The sequence below is a fragment of the Panthera onca genome, chromosome B2 (genome assembly GCF_046562875.1).
Source record: "Panthera onca isolate mPanOnc1 chromosome B2, mPanOnc1 haplotype 2, whole genome shotgun sequence".
In the NCBI taxonomy this organism is placed as follows: domain Eukaryota; kingdom Metazoa; phylum Chordata; class Mammalia; order Carnivora; family Felidae; genus Panthera; species Panthera onca.
The window spans coordinates 45,430,119-45,453,367 of NC_138343.1; the positions used below are offsets into that span (position 1 = coordinate 45,430,119).

The 23,249-nt window shown below is 39.8% G+C and overlaps 1 protein-coding gene across 3 annotated transcripts in view; it reads right to left on the bottom strand.

Moving 5' to 3' along the window:
* PTCHD4 (patched domain containing 4) overlaps positions 1–23,249 on the bottom strand; it is a 180,315-nt gene that overhangs the window by 59,394 nt on the left and 97,672 nt on the right. Inside the window, exon 3 of one of the 3 annotated variants that reach the window (XM_078446983.1) lies at positions 15,055–15,284. The exons of the other annotated variants lie outside the window; for them this stretch is intronic. Within the exon in view, the coding sequence (XP_078303109.1) occupies positions 15,154–15,284 (131 nt within the window). The 3' untranslated portion in view covers positions 15,055–15,153. Of the gene's footprint in view, positions 1–15,054; positions 15,285–23,249 lie in introns of those variants that run through there. 3 annotated transcript variants of the gene reach the window in all.

Consider the following 23,249-nt stretch of genomic DNA (forward strand, 5'->3'; position numbering starts at 1 on the left):
GAAGCTTCCAGGCGTGGCAATTAAGAACATCAACTCTGAAGCCACGCTGACTGAGTGTGAAGGTCCATTCTGCTCCTTGCTGGCAGTGAGACCCCACACAAGTGACCTATCCTTTCCCAATCTCCATTTCCTCATCTGTAAAGGGATTATAATCAAAGCTACTTCAGGGGCTGTTGAAAAGATTCAGTGCTGATCTGTATAAGGCATTTAGAACAGTACCGGGTCCATGCCAAGCCTTATGTGTTTGTTAAGTGAATAAAATCACCCGTCACTTTCTGCTTTCCCTAGCGTTTTATTCTCCAACAAAAGCAAACTGTTCGTTTACTTTTGTAAACTTACCACACAGTAAGTTTACTTGCATGCTTTTGTTCCTGATGTTTCCCTTTCTGGAAGGCTTCTCCCTCTCAGACAAGACCTCTTCTGTCCATGGCTCCCATAGCTGACTGGCCACAGTCCTACCGGTATTCCTATTGGAGCATTACTTGTGCTGCAATTCCCGGCAGAGTGAAGCCAGGTGACTACTGGCACACGTTGGGACTTCCATTATACCCCTCTTCCAGTTTCCTCCTTTCTTTTTGGCCAATTCATCTTAGCTTCTATTTTGGATGCCTTTTCTCTACCCCCTACCCTCAGGGCTCTGTTCTAAATTCCTCTCTCTTCTCACTAGATGTACTTCTACACCTCAATGCTGCGTTCACTCCTCTGACTGTAAAGCCATTTTACTGACCACTCTAAACCTATTTCCAGATCTTTCTTGGGAACTTCTGACCCATATTATCAAATGGTTACCACAGTGTCTTTACTTAGATGTTCCAAAGGCACCAAAAGTTCAATATGTTCAGAATTGCGTTCTGTTTCCCCCCTGCATCAAATCCTCCCCCAGAGAATTGTCACTTACCCTGGTATTTCACTGAAGTGCCCCATGCCCAAACATTACCCCTCTTTCCTCTTGTTCTCTCACTTTCCATCAAAACTCTGGTCCCCTTAGCCAAAGCTAAGCAAGGTCTTAGGAAAGCTAACTATTACATAAGTTGATAGAATCATGTAATAGGGGCCCTTTCTCACTCCTCATAGGGAGCGTTTTCTTTTTAACACAAATGAATTACTAATATTGGGATTTGGGGTGCTGGGAGAAGCAATTCTCTTAAATTATATAATTCAGTTGACTCCAGTAAAGCCCGGACTGGATGGTTTGTTCTAGGATTCCTTTGTTTATTATTAATTATAAGCCAGAAACCAGAATTTCATCCTTTTCTTTTGTCTCTCTGCTTTCCAGAGCTCCTTCCTACCTCTACCATCTTGGAAAGGGCCCTGTTCTATCCCATTCATTTCCTAGCCAGATGGAACTTGACCCTCAAATTTCCCCTTCTCCTTTCAGCTCCTGAATGCGAGCCTAAAGTCTCTTAGACACCTCTACTGAAGAAGGGGTATCCTGGGTGGCCGTGAGCTTGGAGATGAAAAGTGTATTGAGCCGTTACCTATAGCTTGTTGACCCTAAAATGCTTTTTGACGAGACACAAGTATTAATAACATTAGCCATTCACTGGAATAGCACATAATCTTTACAGAAAGAACAACTAAATCACGCCCTCTCACACAAATTAACATTCCCATCAGTACTAAGATTTGTTCGTTTGTATTATGATTTGTTTTCATGCTTGCTCTTAAAAATGCATTTGAAGTTATTTAAAGAGGCACAAAGAATAGAACAAAGGAGATGGATGTAGGAAAATAAGGCCGACTAATAGGTAGGGTCAGTGCACAGAGTACTGAGAGGGTGAAGAAGAGGGATAGAAGTGGAGAAAAAAATTAGGTTTGGAGCTTTCCAGTGGCTGGAATAAAGGGGTAAACACATTTATGAGAATGAGATTAATGGTATTCATATGATAAAAGCACAGCTTTTTTTGGCTTGTTTCTGACAGCTGGGAGAAATTTCTTCCCTAAAGGGTGCCTGGTGTGGTGTAGTGAACTATGTCCAGAGCAATATTTTTCAATAAGTCCCTTGGTGAGTTTCATAAGGCTACTTCTTCTTATTATTCTTTTTAAAAATTTTTTATTTATTTTTGAGACAGAGAGAGACAGAGCATGAGTGGGGGAGTGTGGTGTAGTGTAGTGAACTATGTCCAGAGCAATATTTTTCAATAAGTCCCTTGGTGAGTTTCATAAGGCTACTTCTTCTTATTATTCTTTTTAAAAATTTTTTATTTATTTTTGAGACAGAGAGAGACAGAGCATGAGTGGGGGAGGGGCAGAGAGAGAGAGGGAGACACAAAATCTGAAGCAGGCTCCAGGCTCTGAGCTGTCAGCACAGAGCCCTACATGGGGCTCAAACTCACAAACTGTGAGATCATGACCTGAGCCAAAGTTGGAGGCTTGACCGACTCACCCACCCAGGTGCCCCATCATAAGGCTACTTCTTAGGATGGTCCTCAGTACAATAGACGGATCATTGCCAAAGCAAAGCTAGAGAAAGGCATAATTTTGGGGGGCCCACACATTCTGGTACAAGTGCATGGCCAGCTGTGCATGGTGTAGTATAAAAGTTGAGAGTATGGAGACAAAATGGCCTGAGTTTGAAATTCAACTTTGTCACTTCCTGGCTATGTGTCACCCAACAATTTAGGCCTCTGGCTCAGTGTGGTCATTCATAGAGTGGAAATAATAATATTATCCACCTCATCGGTTTATTCCAAGGATTAAATTAGTTGATAGGTGTGAAGGGCTTAGAATTGTACCCTGGTACAAAGTTTAAGCTATTATTAATCAAAGGAAAAAAACCAGAAAATATCTAGAAGAAAGATTACCCACAATTTAAGCCACACACACACACAATAAATAACGTTTCTTACTAGTGCATTTTTGATCAAAAAAGTGAGAGTTTGAGATCAGAATTTCTGACACAAACCTAGACTGCATATATTCTATATGGAAGAATTAAAGGGAGAACCATATGCTCTGATAATCAACCAAGTGGAGGGCTGTGTTGACACCTGTAATGAGAGAGCAGGAGCCCAGCTGAACACTTGGCAAGTGGAAGACCATCCCTCAACTATGAGCAGGGCTACCTATGGAGGAATCCAAACAGTTCTCAGGAAAGAATTCTGAGTCTATAAGATACAAATGGATCTTCAAGGTCCCTAATTCTGTGCAGTAGACAATGCTTGGCTGAAATAATTTTAGTTTGGAGAAGTTTCAAAGTGAAAATGAATATTTACCCATCCATCTATATACCTCAGTGAGGAGCCAGCAAACATTTTAAGTGCTTGCAAATTCCTGATGAGTCCTTAAAGATGAACTGGATTCAGATATACCTTTAGGTAACGGAGTTCGAATTTTCTATGCAGGACAGTAAGACACAAGTCAATCAAGAGTTGAAAAATCATAGTCTTAGCATCCCAGTAGTTGACATTAATTAGTTCATCCTTTTGAATGTCATCAGTATGACTTAGCTATTGAGGCCGATCCTCACATATAAGGGGAAAATGCCCTATCTATAAGAATAATGACACCTCCTTTTTACTCCATTTCAAGCAACAAAAATTTACCTGATGATTATATTATTTTCCTGAACTTTTAGTGATTTATTTTAATTACGACACAATATAAAAAAATGACTTACTCATAAAATATGTAAAATAATTAAGTCGTTATGACTCATTTAATTTTTATACTCAACAGTTAGAATGCTGTCTTTAAAAATTCTTTGTAGAGGGTCACCTGGGTGGCTCAGTTGGTTGAGCATCTGACTTTTGATTTTGGCTCAGGTCATGATCTCATGGTCCTGAGTTCGAGCCCCACATTGGGCTCCATGCTGAAAGTGGAGCCTGCTTATGATTCTCTCTCTCTCTCTCTCTCTCTCTTTCTCTCTCTCTCTTTCTCCCCCCACTCCCACTTGTGCTCTCTCTCTCTAAAAAAAAAAACTACAAATTCTTTGTAGATTAGCATAGTCATCTGTCTGTAACTTAAAACGTTGATGTGTACTATATGTAAATATGCACCCAAGTCACCAAGTTCCTCACAAGACTATTACACTGAACACTATTACATGCACAAACTTTTGAATAGTATGTCAAGAAAAAAGAAAGATTAATATGGTGCTGGATTTCCAGAACATTTTACACATCTAAATCTAGTAACTTAATTTTAGTATGTGTGACTTAGTTTGTTAAAGCACATATGAGCAGTTAAACTTGACCAGTATGACTTTGAGTTCCCTTTTTTTTTGTTTTATTTTAGAGGGGCTGGGGGAAGGGCAAGGGGAGAGAGAGAGAGAGAGAGAAAGAGAGAGAGAATCATAAGCAGGCTCCACACTCAGTGCGGAGTCCCATGCAGGACTCGATCCCACAGCCCTGGGATCATACTCTGAGGTGAAATCAAGACTCAGATGCTCAAATGACTGAGCTACTCAGGTGCCCCCTTTCAGTTCACTTTTAAAAATTCTTCTTAATATCTTCCTTCAACTCTTTCTAAACCTGCATCTTCTTCATAGAGCATTTGGGACTGAACTGAAATTAAGTGGCAGTTTTCACTCCATCACTCCCCTCCAAAACACAAATTTATATATTCATTCACTCACTTCCTCTGTCCCCCACTTTCATTTTGTTATATCCATCTTTTGGTGAGGGGTATAATCTGTATTCCAATGTAAAATCTACATCCATTTTGAGAAGATAAATTTTAAATAAAGATTTCTATACTTCTAACTCTTTCAGACGATTGAAATTATTGTGTTACTGTGCTATTTAACTAAGACTTTAAATATTTCAATCCACCTAGGCCTAGAATTCAATAAGGCTATGTTCGTGGAACAGAGTACATTCAGCTCAAAAGGATATCATCGCACGGCTTACTTGCTATTGTTTACAGTGAGTATTTCATTTCTAGTAAGTGGTTTTTGCGTGACAGAGTCACAGCTAGAAATCACGGCTTTTTCAGGAGTCTCTCGTCATTGAACTAAAGCCATTTTCCTTTATGTCGTTCTCATAACCTTCCTGACGAAGGCTGTTCTTAGGTTAGATACATAAATTAAGCTATGAAATCAACTGTGAAGTCTAGCATCCCTATGCTCTTCACTGGTGGCTTTAAATTGTATTTAGAGGTTTGTTCTTAGAGTGAATATAAATTAGGAAAGGAATTAATATGTCGGATTTTTTTGTTTTTGAAGGAGAATATGCTGTGGGGCACTTCTTATGGTTCAGATGTCTGTATGAACTCAAGTGGAGTAACACCAGCTGGCATGCCCTGTGCTTTCTGCCACCTCTCGTTTCCATCACCACCAAGGTTGTCTCAATATTCTCTTCCTCAAGTAGCAAATCACATCAAGGGAGGCCCCAAACACTGTGAACATATTTTGAGGGAAATTCATCAGAACCAATGCAGTCACATGTCCTGGCTTGGTTGTTATTGCTTTAAATAAGCTGACTTATATCTGATTTGCATTTAACCATGCCCTCGATTTCTTTCACCTATGCATTTATCCAACAAATATATAGATGGCTGATTAGGTGCCAGACACTGTGTTAGGCGCTGGGATATAGCAACAGAAAAACACTCTTCTGGAATTGGTATTATATTCCAGTGGGGGAGGTAGACAATAAATACATCTTTACAAAGCATATAATGTTAGATGATGATAAATCCTATAAAGTAAAACAAAGCCAATAAGGCAGATAAGGAGGGTAGAAAGTGCGAGGGGCCGTGTGGTTCAACGGGAAGACTTGTCGACTTATCATATCGACTTATCATATCGTTGACAAAGGGCTATTTAAGTGGAGAGGTGAGGAGTATTGAGATATGTGAATATGTAAGGGCAGGAAATTTCAGGCAGAAAAAAGTAGCAAGTACAACGGCCCTGGGGCAAGAGCGTGTGTAGCACAGTAGAAAGGCAGCCAGGAGTTTTGTTGGAGCAAGTATGGGACGGGACTTTTTTCACAGGAAAAAAGTCAGAGATACGATGGATTGTGTAGACCATACTGAGTGGTTGAGGTATTATAAGTGAGAGGCGACGCCCTGCATCAGTTGAAGGAGAGAAGCGACTTGATCTCATTTATATTTAACTGCATCAGTTAGGGTGAGCTGGGGAGGACACTTCATAGGGAAAAAGAGAGGACAAGGCAGGAGGCTACTGCAGCAACCAGACAAAAGATGACGCCTTGGACCAGGGTAATGGTGGGGTGATGATGGGGAGAATTATGAGATTCCAGATAAATATATATACTCATATATATTTATAATATTTAATATATATTTATATATATAAAACATATATATAATACACACACACACACACACACACACACACACGCACACACTCTAATAGAAGGGTGGGAAACTGGGGCAAGGGGAGTTGTTATGGGTTATTCCATGCTAAAGTTTGCCATTGACTTAGATAGGGAAGGTGGCTGGGAAGCAGATTTGTAGGGGGAAGATCAGAAACTACCTGCTGAGGTTGTTGGGAGCTTAAGTGAATTAATGCTCGGATAGTTAGGGCAGGATTGATACACGGGACTCACTAATCTCAACACAATTGTTCCTGCCATTTTTTCATTTCCTTATGTGCTTTGTTGAAATGAGATCTCTTGAAATCCCCAGTCTTGCTCTGAAACTGATCTTTCGCCCCTGGTTTGATGCAGCACTCTATGCATTTCTTTCTTTCTTTCTTTCTTTCTTCTTCTTCTTCTTCTTCTTCTTTTTTTGTTTGTTTTAATGTTTATTTATTTATTTTGAGAGAGAGAGAGAGAGAGCGCACGCGCATGAGCGGGGGAGGGGCAGAGAGAGAGCAGAGAGAGAATCCCAAGCAGGCACCACACTGGCAGCGATGACTAGGGGCTCAACACGGGACTCAAACTCATGAACCACGAGATCATGACTTGAGCCGAAATCAAGAGTTGGATGCTTAACTGACTGAGCCGCTCACGTGCCCCTATGATTTTCTTCTTCTTATTTGGAATTTTAAAATCTGACCCTCTATGACAAATTGAACTTGAGGTGATTTAGACATCTGTTCCTTAGACGTACAAATGTTGTAAAGGACATTGACATAACATGAAAGCACTGTCACTATCCAGATGTAAACTATAATTATAATCGCAATTGTTTTATTTGCCGTGCAGGTCTCTCAGTGTAGAATGGTTGTGACCACAGTTCTTTTGTGACCTTTTTGTCTCGGATCTCATATGTGATCACAAAGAAAATCATAAACCAAACTCTATGGAAATACATAGAAACGTTTCAACTGGGTCTTTAAGGTCATTTTATAATCTTACTGGACAATGTGACAGCTGTAACTAGTCTGTATATTGATTTTAAAGGGTCCATATCGGGTTTCCTGCATTTTGCCCCATGCAGTGTAGTTAGAAAGAAGTATTAGCTAGCCGTCAGCAATGCTTGGGGTGCACATTGCCTGTATATTTTTCCCCTAGTGGATGACTTTCAAAATAAAATCTCAGAGAGAGAGGGAGGAAGGGAGGGCAGGAGAGAGAGAGACAGCGGAGACACAGAGAGAGAATTTAACACATGACTTTTTTCATCTCCAAAGGGAGTTACCCAGTCATTCGGCTGAATATTTTTCAAACTTTATACCATAAAGCCTTAGCCTTTCTAGGTCACCGTACTGCATCTGAGACTAAAATTAAAACCATAAATACTTAAAGCCTTAACGCCTACACTCTTTAAAATCTGGTAAAAACAGGCATTTCCCTTTGCCGCTTTACTGTGCTTATTTATATGAGAAATAGCACTTTGAAAAACATGGCTTAAAAGCAGAATCACACAGAGCATAAGGGAAGAGAAAAGCCAATTTACATGTTTCCATTTTTCTTTTCCTCCAATTTATTCCCTCCTGCTTAGTTTCAGGATTCATATCAGTCTCTATCCAATTTCAAGAGGGAGGAACTCGCCACCCTAAGCTAGTAACCAAATCAATATTAAAATGTGGAAGGCAGTTGTAAGTCTAATATCTCCCAGAGCACCTCTTCCATTGTTGCTCAACAACAGGGTAGCTAAGAAATACTGGCGTCTGTTTTGCTCCTTTGTGACACTGCATCTAACTTACAGACCTTTTATGATCTGGTCTGCCTAGTGCGCCATTATGTTAATTGTTTTGGAACAAACCTTCCCTGACTTCCAGTGTGCCTTTCTGTTGGCAACCTAGTGTCACTCTCCCACTGCTCACCTCTCCCATCCAAGGCAAGAGCCGTATCCCTGGGCACCACGTTTTCTAGAAGCATGTACCTTTTCGAGACACCTGGAAGGTGGAAGAAAAGCAGGAAATATTCTCATGTTCTTTGGCAAAAGCCAAAGCCACACGGGCTCCGGCAGATGCGAGATGTGCACTGTGGGGGCAGATGTGGCAAAGCTGACTTCCTGCAAGCTTTCTGTGTGCTTGGTCTCTTCTGAAGCTCCCGATTCCCTCTATTAGATCTCTTCTGGCTTGAGATACCCGTTTTTCCTGCTGGAAACTGTATGATACATGCAGATGGAGACAAGGAGATGGACTGGGAGACAGAGGTTCCCTACAGGAATCCACCCTGCCTGGGTTAGTCTGCTGGGAAGCACAGCCATAAAGTAGCAAAACAGACGCCACGTAGAAACACACTGAATACTCTGGAACCGGGAGCTGACCTGAGTGGGAGATAATTCAGACTTATCGCTCACTTGCTGTTTGACTTTGAATAAATTGCTGGACCTCGGTTTGCTCATCTGTGAAATGCCATTAATGACAGTACCTACCCCATAGAGTTTTTGTGTGGTTTAGTGAATTAATGTTTGTAAAATCTGGAGGAAAAGGAACGGCACATGGTTAGTACTAAATGAGTTTTGCCAAAGGAAAAGTTAATTTAAAAACTAGCTTAAAAGTGGTCTCCTTGGGAAGTTAGACTTGAACTCCAGTGCTCAAAATATTCCTGGAACGTGGACATTTAGGGACTTGTACCGACACCCCGTCCAGCAGCCGCATTAGAAAACTGTGATTCTGGGGGCGCCTGGGTGGCTCAGTCGGTTAAGCGTCCGACTTCGGCTCAGGTCACGATCTTGCGGTCCGTGAGTTTGAGCCCCGCGTCGGGCTCTGGGCTGATGGCTCAGAGCCTGGAGCCTGCTTCCGATTTTGTGTCTCCCTCTCTCTCTGCCCCACCCCCATTCATGCTCTGTCTCTCTCTGTCCCAAAAATAAATAAACATTAAAAAAAAAAAAAAAAAAAAAAAGAAAGAAAACTGTGATTCTGACCCTGGTCCATTCTTCTGCCTGGTGCAGGAAGCGCCCAAGCTCCTGCATTTCTCCCTGACCATTCATCTCAGCGTTGGATGAAAAATTGTATTATGCAACCTGGCCATTCGCCTTGTTCATGTGGTTTAGCTCTGAATGATTTAGGACTGTTTATACAAAATCAAACACACTCTCAAAAGATGAAGCATTGCTTCCCTCAAAAATGTTCAAAACAGCAGAGAATCCAAAGGGATTCCAGCTGAGCAGCTGCAAATGTGTCCTAGACAATGGCTCTGTGACTGGCATAAGTTTAGAGCCTCTCAGAATAACTCTTGAAAACGGGAGAGAGCTCTTGGGTTGATACATTTAAAGAAAAATAATTCTTCTCTCCATGCATATGTGGCAGTTACCCTTCATAAATCCTCTGGGATTGCAGTGAGAATGGAGAATAATAAAATACAACACAATTAAGAAAAATAACAAAACAGGGGAGCCTGGCTAGCTCCGTTGGTTAAGCGTTCAACTCTTGATTTCGGTTCAAGTCATGATCTCACGGTTCATGGGTTCGAGCCCTGCGTCGGGCTCTGTGCTGACAGCATGGAGCCTGCCTGGGATTCTCTCTCTCTCTCTCTCTCTCTCTCTCTCTGCCCCTCCCCTGTGTGCGTGCTCTCTTGCTCTCTCTCTCTCTCTCAAAATAAATAAACATTTTTAAAAATTAAAAAAATGACAAAACAGCTTCAAGGACAGAAAATGTAAGTTGCAGGGTCAAGATGATCTTTCTCTGTTCCTCTTGTAACAGCTGGCAAAGGTGGCCAAGGTTGCCCTAACCATTACCTACAGAGTTAGATACAGAATTAAATTTGGAAGCTCCAGTTGGGGAAAATCTGGTTTCAAAAAACAAGCAGGGATCCTTATTTTCCAGCAAACCAGTGTTTGCCCTTCAATGCTTTCCCTTGCATTCATTACTCAGTTTTGCAAAGTGAGACATACTTTTTGTTACTGGCAGATGTCACCCGGGGGAGAGAGAGGAAAAAATAATCTCTGTCTTGTTTTTTCTCTCAGGTGTAAAAATTTTCCCTCTAGTTCCTTAGTGTCTCAGGAATCCGTTGAGAAATGCAGTAAGAATATGTCAGATAAGCTGAAAAATATTTTTCCAGGTATTCATTTTAACATAGAATGAAAGCATTCTGTGGCAATCCTGGAGGCTGCAATAGCTGTTTGGAACTGGTTTATGAATTAACCTTTTTTTATATAGTTTCATGAGAATTGATCCACTTAATCCATTTCGATCCAGCTGAATGCAGATTTCAGTAATTTATCAAGACGAGTCTTTAGGACGTGTCTCATTCCCGAATCCTATCCATCACAGATTAAGGATTGCAAAGACCTCATGTATTTTAAAATTTAAAAATACCTAGAAATGCTGATCCGAGATTTACGCATTTAAACACATACGGTGCTATGTATGCTTAATGTATAGTTTATAAAGTCCTGTAGATTTCTTTTTTTATTCTTTGACGATTATCCACAAACGTCTTTATTTTTGTGATTTTCTATACTTGTCCTGAGCATACCCTCATTCGTTCGTTCATTCATTTCATTTCATTTCATTTCATTCATTCACCCAACGCTGAATAAATACCTACTGTGGTTTAGCACTGTGCTAGGCCTTGGGGATATGCAGCTTGGAATCTGGAGGAAATCACAATCCGGAGGTGAAAAGGGAATGTGGCGGTTAAATGTATTAATTATCAAGTAACTGTCAATTATAATGTCTAAATTTAAGTAAGCTTCTCAAGCTCATGCAACCTGGAAAATGACAGTTTATCAGGGGTCTGAAAAGTACAGGCTTTAGGCCAAATCCAGTCCGCTGCTTGTTTTTGTAAATTAAGTTTTATTGGAACATAGCCAAGCTCATTCGTTGATGTGTATCTACAGTTACAAAGACAGAGCTAAGTCTTTGCTAAAGAGAGGATTTGCAAAACCTAAAATATTTACAAACTGACCCTTTAGAAAAGAACTTTGCCTTCCCCTGGTTTAGACATTACAGTTACAGATCAGGTGTCTGAATACCACTCTCTCTGGCTACGAAGTCCCTTCCACCTTATCTTGTCAAATTTTTAGAATCATAGATATCTTAAAGATTTCTCTAATAAATTTCTATTTTTTGTTCCTAGTAAATATTTTCTATAAACTCCTCCAACAAAGTTTTGTAATAAAAAAAGTTTTTGATGTTGGACGGTTAATCTCCACCTCTGGAAAAAAGTCAGTCGTCAGAAACAGTTTCTGCTTTTGTACATATCTGTTCAGAAAGGGAACGGCAGAGCTAGGAAGCAACAGATAAAACGAGACAGTAGGACTAGATTGTCTCAAAAGAGCTTTCCATCTCCAACATCCCAGAGCTCTATATTTCTATAATAATAACTGCACAGGCTAAAATTAAACCTAGCGTTGCAGCTGGAGCAAACACACAGCACAATGGTTTATGGAAATCAATTAAGGACAGATACAAACCTAACTGTAACTGCACCATTAAAAATTCCAATCTTCCAAATTTTACTTCGCAAAAATAAGGACAACCCCTAATCAATAACACATTATTCAGAGACCTCTCAGAAAACGTCAATGAAAATAACTCGGCAGGACCCTCGATCCATCTCTGACATGCATTAGATTCTAACAGGTGAAGATGATGTAAAAGAGAGCCCTTGAGGAATAGAAGACAAAAGAAATTAAGAAAAATCAGCCTGATGGCAACAATTATTTCCTCAAATGACCTAATCTTAATGATCCATGAAGACACATAGTTAAAGCTTTGATGTGGGCTTCTGGCCTGAGAATGAGCTGAACAAATCTATATTTAGAAGGCTTCTGGAAGACTCACATTGAACTAACAAGTACGTTCTGAGAGGAAAAGAGAGGGAGAGGGAAGGAAAAGGGGACTAGCCCTCAAGTACTTCTTTAGGCTGCTGCGATTATATGTATGCTTGCAAATGAAACTCGGGAACGTATCTGTTGTCCATTCATCCACTAAAGAAACGTTTATTGAAGAGTCTGTCAAACACTGAGCTCCGTGCAGGAAATGCAGTGGACAGTGAGGCAAACTTGCTCCTTGCTTCATGGTGCCTATGGCTTAGTGGGTGAAGAGAGGCATTCAGCAATTATAATACGATATGATGTACAAGTGCGTGCAGGGGAATGTAGAATCCTACAAGAATGTGCCTGACACATCTGACGTGGCCGACACTAAGGTATCAGAGTCCTCCCTGGCGGGTCACCTCAGGCCAGAAGTGGGAAACTTCCAGCTCCTCCCTGCTCCTTCCCTTCCCTCTCTTCACAGTCTGACTTCCGACCTTGCCTGTTTACATCTGCTCAAAATCCAAAGAAGGTAATTGTCCTAGGAGCCATTTGAGAATGTGGATGAATGCAGGGTCACAGATCCAGCAGGAATCATCGGTACCGGTAAATGCTGAGCAGGTAATAAAAACAAAGTGACAAATCTAGAGGTGACAGAATCCATTTACTTCTGCAAGGCAGTGATATGAAATGGGCAAAAGACAGAGAAGAACATGTCTCCCAAGGAAACTGGGGAGCAATGCCTTGCTATAATTGTTGGGTACAAGACTGATTAGCTGGAGTATGCTAAAGAGTTTTAAACATCTTTAAGTAAAATGAATGTTCTAATAATTCATCTTATTCATTCTGTGAATCCATCCCTCCCACGACAGGTTAAGGTTCAGTCATCCAATTTGAGAAGTACAATTTTCTTTTAAAATGTTACTGGCATGTATAACCTATTTGTTCTTTTTAAAGAGGCAAATAAAATAAAACTAACCCTCCTGTACACCCCACCCAGCCTAAGAAATATATTACAAATACCCTTTCCTAATTTTTCCTCTATTCTATTTCTTTACTTTTAACGAATCCTTTAGATGTTAATTTCTGTAAAAAAAAACCAAAAAAGCCTGAAATTTATTAATATCTTTATCTTTCCACCAAACAATTCAAAAACATTTTATATTGGTAATGTCACTCCCCACGTATATACTAATTTTGTCCAGTTATTCAGCTCTGTCCCGATAACTTTATGCATCCTTCCCCTCTCCTGGCCTCTTCCCAGAGAAAGTAATCATTTCCTTTAAAATATTACTAGCACAGGGGCACCTGGGTGGCTCAGTAGGTTAGGCGTCCGACTTCGGCTCAGGTAATGATCTCATGGTTCATGAGTTCAAGTCCCGCACTGGGCTCTGCGCTGAGAGCTGAGAGCGTGGATCCTCCGTCGGATTCTGTGTCTCCCTTTCTCTCTCTGACCCTCCCCTGCTTACACTGTGTCATCTCTCACTGTCTCTCAAAAATGAATAAACGTTAAAAAAATAAAAAAAAATTACTAGCATGAATAAAATTTATTATTAGATATTATTACCATTTTATATACAATTTACCATAAAGTTGATATTTTCTGTTTTCACATTTCTTTGTGTATCTTGCATCTTCTTTTTGGGATCATTTACTTTCTTCTTGAATTACAAAATTAGCTGTTTCTTGAGCGTTAATTATTTTTTAGCTAAATTCAGTAAGTTTTGATTCTTTTTGTGTTCATGTGTTTGTTTTTGGTCTGAGAAGTCATTATTTTACACTTATTTGTAAGAGATGCTGTTTGCTGGACATCAAATTCCATATTATTTGCTATTTTTTTTTAGCACATTAAAGATAATTATGTTCTACTTTTATAGTCGTTGAATTGCCAGTTTAAATTTCATTCCACTATGTGTTCTTTTGCTCTCTGGTTGCTTTTTTGATTTTAAAATCTTCTCTCTCACTTTTTTTTTAATGTTTATTTATTTTTGAGAAAGAGAGAGCACAAGCAGGGGAGGGGCAGAGAGAGAAGGAGAAAGAATCCCAAGCAGTCTCCATGCTGTCAGTGCAAAGTCCAACGCAGAGCTCGAACCCACAAATCATGAGATCATGACCTGGGCTGAAGTCGGACCCTCAACCAACCGAGCCACCCAGATGCCCCTAAAATTTTCTCTTTGAAAAAAATAAAATAAAATAAAACCTTCTCTTTGTCTTTAAAGTTTTGTAACTTCAACATAATGTGCTATGGTATGGATATTTTCTTATTTATACTGCTTAAGATCTTTAGGATTTTTTGACTGAGAAATGGAATCTTTTATAAATTCCAGAATATTGTTACCTTATTATGAGTTTTTACCAGTTCAACCAAAAAAAAGATGTCACCCTTTGAGGGTCTGGTGTATGTGTGAGATCCCATTTCTGTCTCCTACTCCTCTCAGGTGCCAGGCTTTCCTTCCTGTCTTGTCAGGCATGACCCACTGAAACCCAAGCTTTAGGCTATGGGGTTCACTAGCTCCCTTCCGGGCAAACACTGGCTTTAAGGCACAGTTACATCAATGGATTTGTGCTTCCTTGTCATTTGTAACCTCTGATTCTTTTCATTACTTTAATGTCAGGGCAGCTTCACTCTAAAAAAGATTCTTACAAAATGTTTTATTTAATATTTTGTAGGTGTTGGTGCTAAGTAAAGTTTTCCTGAACATCCAAGCTGCCATATTTCTGGGGAAAAAAAAAGAAGGAAATTATTTGGAAACGAGCAAAGGGCTGATTCTGCAGATCTGATGCCAATTTTCCTAGAGCTTTGATGGAGAAATCTGTTTTGGGGACCTTAGAGTGACTAGACATACTCAGAAGGCAGATCACACGCCTGCTGTTAGAACAAGGAATGTGAGGAATGATTAATGAAGCACTCTCTAGAGTTTAATTTTTTTTTTTTTTTGCTTTCAAACATTCTAAAGACAGAAGACAATACTCATTGGAGAAAATGCCGCTTGGGTTGGAGACAAGTGGGAGGGGGTAAAAAAAAGGGTTCCCAAATCAGAAAGGGTCTAAGACTGGATAAAGTGCAAAGAAGATAAAAGAAAAATCACGGGGGTGTCATCCTTCAGTCGCAACTGCCTGGAGCTCAGCAGGACCCACCTGGGCTTGATAAGAACAGCTTCTCTCCAGGCAATGACTGTGCATGTGTCTACAGGAGCCAGATTCTCCGGGATCTCTGCTCCTTGTCTCTGTAATAGAACGTTAGACCAGAGACCTTAGGCCCCAGGAGCTTGCTGTAGTTCACTCTTTCATCCATCCATAAATATTTTAAATCGATGTATTTTTGAGTGACTACTCTCTGCCAGGCGGAGCTAGGCCTGGGGATACAGTGTGGAACAACGGACATGTTCCCACTATCCCTGGTATTAGGAAGCTTAAAGTCTATTTGGGAGAGATAAACTCCAAGCAAATACCTGAAACTTTGTTTTATTACAATTCTGATAAGTACCATCAAAGAAAGTAAACTCCAAACCCAAGGGTGCAGATACCAGGCCCTTGCTAGTCATTTGCAAGGGCCAGAAATAACAGTCTCTAGTTACTAGCCTGGGGTAATGATCTATTAGCTGTGATTTCCCCACATTCTGCTCCTACTATTGAAAACAGTTTCTTTATCAAACTCTCCCCCCAAAACCCCAATCTGAATATACTGTCTCTTTCCTCTTTCCTGTCTCTTTCTTTACGTGCAGTATAGAACTTGGATTGTTTTTCTTGGCAACTTCCGGAGGGTTGGAAGCAAGGAGGATGCATGATCTGAATTACATCTTGAAGATAACCCTGCCTCTCATGTAAAGAATAGAAGCTGGGAGAGAGCAAAAGGCAGAACAGCAGATGGAGGACATTACAAGGACTCAAGTGAGCAGTGACTGTGACAGCCCCAGTAGTGTGAAGCAGTGGAGATAGGAAGTGTCAGATTCAGGTACATCGAGACGGTAAGAATGACCGAGCCTATATAGAGATTGGATGAGAAGAGTGAGGCTAGTGGGTTCCAAAAGGACTCTTACATTTTTGGCCAAGGCAAAGAGGTGAAGAGAAGCAGGTTTACAAGGAGGAAAAAAAAAAAGATTCTGATTTTGGGGAAGTGAATGCTGTGATGCTTATTAGACATCTAAATGGAATGTCCATTGAGAAATGACAGCTAGAGGGTTGATGAAGGAATAGACAGATAAAGAACAGAGCTATAAATGTGGGAATGTCAGCATATAGATGATATTTAAAGCCGTAGGTATAGATGAGGCCACCTACGGAGTGGGTAGATAATAAAAAGATAGACTTTTTGAAGGTGGAAAGATGAAGAAAAACCATAAAAAGAGAATGAGAAATGGTAGCTTTGTTAGGAAAACATCCCAAGAGACTGGATCCTTGGAGCAAATGAAGAAGGGAAAGGTCAATGTGTCAACAGAGTGGATTTGACAAGATGGAGTTCATTGGTGACCTTGTCAATGTTTGTGGAGTGATGGGAACAGAGACCTGTCTGGAATGAATTCAAAAGAGAAACCTGCAAGGAATTTTGCTATGCACGGGAGCAAAAGAATATAACAGTGGCCCCTGCAGGGGGATAGGGGTGAAGGGGAATTTCTTTCTAAATGGGAGATAATGTAGCATGATCCCCTTTGCCCACATTTGTATTTAATTCCTCTTGTCCTTTGAAACTTAAAGATCCTTTCCAGAAATAAGTGGGAGCAGGATGTAGGGAAACCACCGAGTCTACTAATAACAGCTCATTACTGCAAGGCTTATATGTGAGAAGCCTTTATCACTCCTAGACCCAAAGAGGCACCAGGATATGTGGCTTCTGGATTCTAGGTAGGATTTGCTATCATCCTAGGAGACTATGACTTTGTGTGTTTATCATTCTCAGAGCCAGGCCCACAAAATTGAAGGCTGTATGACCAGTGCTGGCTACTAGCTAGGCGATTTACCCAATATTCATTAATATATCATCATAGGGCAAAAATATATCATTGCAGCTGTGTGTGTACCAGCCTTCTCTCCCCCACTCCTTTTTCTATCTTCTAAGGAGGTTCCTGTGTTACCCTGACCACCTCCTGGAAACTTTTTATGTGAGCTGCATTTGGAGTAAGGAGTCAGAGGGGAGGGTTACCTGGGAAAGTCAGCGAGAGATAGATTGATTTTCATTTGTAGGGCCAAGAGCTAGCCCCTTTTCAGGAAAAAAAAAAAAGACCCCAAAAAATGTAAAGAGGGGAGAGAAAAAGATCAGTGTGGATGAGTTTTGAGGTACTGTTTTGATGAGTTCTGAGATTTTAGGAGATTAAAAGCGTTTAGGGCAGTGTCTTATTCTGTTTAGGCTGTTGTAACGACGTACCATTTGACTGCAGAATGCGGTTCTGGAGGCTGGAGGTTCGAGCCTCCAGGGTGCCAGCATGGTGGGTTCTGAGCATAAGAATTTTGGGGAGGACACACATATTCAGTCAGGGTTCTCCAGTTGGAACAGTGAAAAGAAAATAAAACAGATGAAATTCCTAACTTTCTCTATGTAATTTTTTTTATCACTTTAGTGAGTGACTTCAGTAGACATTTAAATTGCTCTTTGGTGCTTTTTAGATGCCAGAATAGTGATTCTATTGACTGTGAGGCTGTGCTGTCCAGATTGATTTATTCTAAATTATTATTAATGCAATTGTCTGTTTACTTGTCTGCTTCCTCTGTAAGGCCCTGATCTCTTCCTAATTTTTTTGGTAGTCTGGACACTTAACTGCCTTGCACATGACATATGTTAAGACATTTAGGAGGGCACTTGTTGTGATGAGCACCGGGTATTGAATGTAACTGATGAATCACTGAATTCTACTCTTGAAACCAATATTGCTTTGTATGTTAACTAACTAGAGTTTTAAAAAAAAACAAGACAAGGCCATCCTCATGGGACTGTTGCCAGCATAATCACACTGGGCCTCATGCAGAGAAGAGCCTTATTTGGGTTAATGCTTTGCTCTTGTCATTTTGAAATTCTTAAGTTTTAAATAAGGAGGCCCAGATTTTTATTTGGTACTGAGCTCTGCAAATTATGTAGCCAGTGCTGCACTCAGTAATTATTTGTTGAGGATAAGCCGTGCCCAGAACTAGAAAGCTAGACATGGAGATTTTTTCCATTTCTTTCAGTTCTAAAATGATACTTCCGTCTTCCTAAGAAGATCTTTGTTTGCATCCTGGAAGAATATTTAACCGGATACCAGTCTGCCGGGAAAAAGTTAACCAGATATCAGTCTTGCAGAAAAAGGAGACTAGAAGGGTGTTAAGGAGACAAGTGTGGACAATGATGGACACAAAATAAAAACTGATTAATTCGTGTGTAAATATATTACACTGATCTTTAAAACGTTGCCCGAGTCAGAAAAGGAAAAACAAAACAAAACAAAACGGGACAGAGATGTTATATAACTTAGAAAGATGGTATACCAATGATTAAAGTTCCCAAAATTTATAGATGAGAAGATATACTGCATGTCCAAGAAAACTTTAGTATAAGGACAAAGCCACATTTATTCTCTGATTATGCTATAGCAAAAGATTTTTTTTTAATGTTTATTTTGAGAGAGAGAGCGAGAGAGAGAGTGAGTGTACAAGCAGCAGAGGGGCAGAGAGAGGGAGAGAGAATCCCAAGCAGGCTCTGCGCTGTCACAGAGCCCAACACAGGGCTCAATATCAAGAACCATGAGATCATAACCTGAGCCTAAACCAAAAGTCAGACGCTTAACCTACTGAGCCACCCTGGTGCCCCATATAGCAGATTTTTAATCTTGTTTGTTAAGTATGGGAGAAGATGCTTAAGGGGCCAGGGTTTGTGCATGTGTTAGAAAAATATTAGAAAGAAATGGACAGAAATGCATCTTCGAGAATAGGGGACAATGAAATGGGTAGTGATAGTGGTAGGGATAATTTGAGTTTATTGACAAAATATTGATATTCCATCTCTGCTGGAATGTAAGCGTTAGTGATGGAGTTCCCCCAAGAAGGAATTCGTTGTTTCCTGGGTTGTGCTCCTGCAGCATTTACTTATCTATATTGCTCTCCTGGCTTGGTACTCCAATTACTCTATAATTATTTGTTGTCAGTCTGTCAACACCAAAAGATATGAGCTCCTCCAGGGCAGATTTTAATTTTTATTCTTAGCTTCTAAAAGAGTGTCTGGCACAAAGTAGTCAGTGAATGTTTGCTAAACACACACACACACACACACACACACACACACATACAAACATAAAATTGGTCTTGAAAATCAAACAATATAGATTCATGCACTTTGAAAATTTTGAACTACTTTAGAAATACCCTATAATGACGGTGGTGATGAGGCCAAGGATGATAATGACAAAGTCAATGATAACTCATATCCTCCAGAACCAAAGAGTGTACCCCTCACTTCTGGATAATGAATGCTGTCCTAGGAGTCTGTGACAGGTTTGGCATTTGTATATAGACATATTATGATTATGTGCATGTATTTGTTAGTTTTTCCTCTGAGGATGAGATCGTTATCTTTCATGAGCATTTCCAATGGTTAGGTATTTTTATTTATTTTTATTAATTCATTTATCTTTAATGTTTATTTATTTTTGAGAGAGAGAGAGACAGACAGAGTGAGTGGGGGAGGGGCAGAGAGAGAGAGAGAGACACACACACACAGAATCTGAAGCAGGCTCCAGGCTCTGAGCTGTCAGCACGGAGCCGATGTGGGGCTCAAACCCATGGATCATGAGATCATGACCTGAACCGAAGTCGGATGCTTAACTGCCTGAGTCACCCAGGGGCTCCATGACATTTTTAAAAGGTTAAGAATTCTGCTTTGTGGGAAAAACCATGCACTACCTGCATGCTAGTGCAGTGATTTATTTCTCAGTTTGGAAAAGATTTTAATCAAGAAGTGATCCTGTAACCTTTAGGATCTTATTTAGCATGGAAGTAAAATCACTTCTGCACTATACATCCCCCCTCCCCCCAAATCATTGGGTTAAATGATCTGAGATATCCCTACAGGAGAGATTCTAGGATAAACAAAAAATGTATCACATTAAGTGATATTACACTGAAATGAGGGTAGTCATTGAAAAACTGGAGCCAGAGTGTAAAACATAAAGCACATTAAGTGTATTAATGGAGAAGTAGAATGAGGCCAAGTATATCTTGTCTATGGTGCTTTGCATGTACAAATATTCCATTAAGAAAAAAATATCGGGATGATGTATTGATGTAAATAAAGACAATGAAATAATTTCCCAGGAAAACACTGACTGCTTCAATGATAACATTACATAAAACACGAGCTGGTCTACATTGGAAACTTCCTTCAGTTTTGAATGCTGTCTGCCAAAATGGATTGCAGGAGCAGGAGCTAAACATCATAGTATCTTCTAAATGTGCAATTCTCCCCCGCCCTCCGTCATTTCCTGTAGGAAAAACTTTCCATCCTAATTCAATCTTTAAAAATAATTCTACTTTCTCTAAACCGCTAAATGTTTTCTATTATGTATGACACAATCCTTTCCACTTTGCTAGTGAAGGATAGCTAGTCATTAGAAGCTTAGTAATGAATTACAATGGCCCTCAGCCCAAAATAATCCACGTGCCAAAGTGGCACATTTTAGGGTGGCGTATTCTACTCTTTCAATATATCATATTATCCTGGTTCTTTTAGGTGTAATGATTCACACGTGAATTATTGCTGTTAATACAACAAACATGTATTAATTGCCTATTCTGCCCTAAGCTTTGTGCTCGGTTTTAAAATAAAATATAACTAAGATACAAATCCTACTCTCAGGGAACCTGTGTCCAGTGAAAGAGATGGCCATGAAAACCCGGAAGTAGACTCAGTTATCACCAGAAGTATGTGTTAAGTATTGCGGTATTAGTATTGGGGTTGTAGCTTTTTTTTTTTTAATTTTAATGTCTATTTATTTATTTAAAAATTTTTTTAATGTTTATTTTTGACAGAGAGAGAGAGAGAGACAGAACATGAGCGGGGGAGGGGCAGAGAGAGAGAGAGAGAGAGAGGGAGACAGAATCCGAAGCAGGCTCCAGGCTCTGAGCTGTCAGCACAGAGCCCAACGCGGGGCTCGAACTCACAAGCTGTTAGATTTACCTGAGCCGAAGTCAGACGCTCAACCGACTGAGCCACCCAGGCGCCCCTGTTCATTTATTTTCGAAAGAGAGATCACAGGTGTGCACATGTACAAGTGCAAGTAGGGGAGGGGTGGAGAGAGAGAGAGAGGGAGAGACAGAATCCCAAGCAGGCTCTGTGCTCCCAGTGCAGTGCCCAACATGGTGCTCCATCCCCACAAACTGTGAGATCATGACCAATCAAGATCAATATCCAATGAAGAGTTGGATATTTCACCAACTGAGACACCCAGGAGCCCCTTGGTGTGGTAGTTTTAATCTATGGCATTACTAGTATTTTGTGGCATTAGTAGTAACATTAAAGTAGTACTGTGGTAGATATTCAAATATGGCAACAGCAGTATTTCTGGTCCTACATGATTTTCCAGAACCTTGTCACTCCTACAGTTTTAGAACGATCCTCATTCTCACACGCCTTTTACCTAAATTGGACTCTGTTTAAATAATTTATGAAGCATGCTTCTGTTTGAGGGGAAATTTTAAATTATATTATAAAGACTTTTTTATAATATGTAGTTTCATTATAGACTAGTTCTTGACCTCTGAGCACACATCTTGTTCCTCTTTTTTTTTTTTTTTGTTTTTTTGTTACTTCTACTCCCAACCACGTTATTTCTAGATGAATAATGTAGCATTGGGATATGTTCTCTTCATCAGGAGAGATGTTATTTTTTTTATTTTTAAAGTTTATTTATTTATTTATTTTGAGAAATAGAGAAAGAGAGAGAGAGCACATGCCGGGAGGGGCTGTGAGAGAGGGGGAGAGAGAGAGGATCTCAAGTAGGTTCCGTGCTATCAGCACGGAGCCCAAGGCGGTGCTCAGACTCATGGACCGTGAGATCATAACCTGAGCTGAAATCAAGAGTCAGACACTTAACTGACTGAGCCAACCTGACTCCCCCAAGAGAGACATTATTATACATGAGTAGAGAAAAGCTTACCAATCTAGCATGTAAGTATTCAATAACTTAAGATTTTGGAGTGATTTGCAACCTACTGTTGCCAATTCTTTCTTTAAAAGAATTCATAATCCAAGAAACCAGTTATATATTGGTATAGCCCTTTTGGAAAACAGCATAATATACACACCCTTTTATACAATAACCCCACTCTGATACATAATTCAACAAAATCAGAGATACATATATGAAGATTTCTTTGTAGCATTATCCACAACCCAGTGGGCATTTAGAAGTAACTTGAATAAAAATTTGGAATTCATTCAGTAAGCTACAAGCCTTTAAGATCACAGAATGTGACCATCAAATAGGTAATTATGAAGAATCTATAGAAATATCTAAGTATCTATACAACAATGGCTTAAATTAAGTGAGTGCTTATTCTGTGGCAGCCTCTGTTTTAAGTATTTTATAAATATGATTCATTAGAACTTCAAAACATCCTCATGAAGTAATATTCTCTACATTATCCAGATGAGGCACAGAGATATAAATAACTTATCCAGGATCAAAGCGCTAGGCAGTGACAGGGCAAGGATTTGAAGCCAGAGAATGTAGTGTAAAATCCAAGTTTTTGACCACTATGTTATATACTCTTTGGTTTAAATTGTGCACACACACACACACACACACACACAGATAAGGATTGGAAGACAATAAAAACATTTGAAAAGTGATTACCTTAGGGTAGTGAGAATATTAATGCTTTTTCTAGATTGCCTATAATATACGAAATGATTTTTAAACACAAAAGAGAAGACGAAATTCAAAGAATTCGCTGGTTAAGAGTAAAAGTAAGCATAGGTTCATTCAAGAAAAACTGACATTGACTGCATAGGACATGAATTCTCAAATCCCATTTTGAGACTTATTACTTAAGCTACATCTGTTATTGCAGGTAAAATTTCCATTATTTGTAAGACCATGAAGAAATACTATTGCTAAATCTGTGTGTTCTATTCCTGTTATGAATTTTCAGACCAGGTAGCATATGGTGCATCTCTTAAAAAGTTTAACCTGAATTAGTTAGTCTATGTTCCCACCCCACCTCTTCTA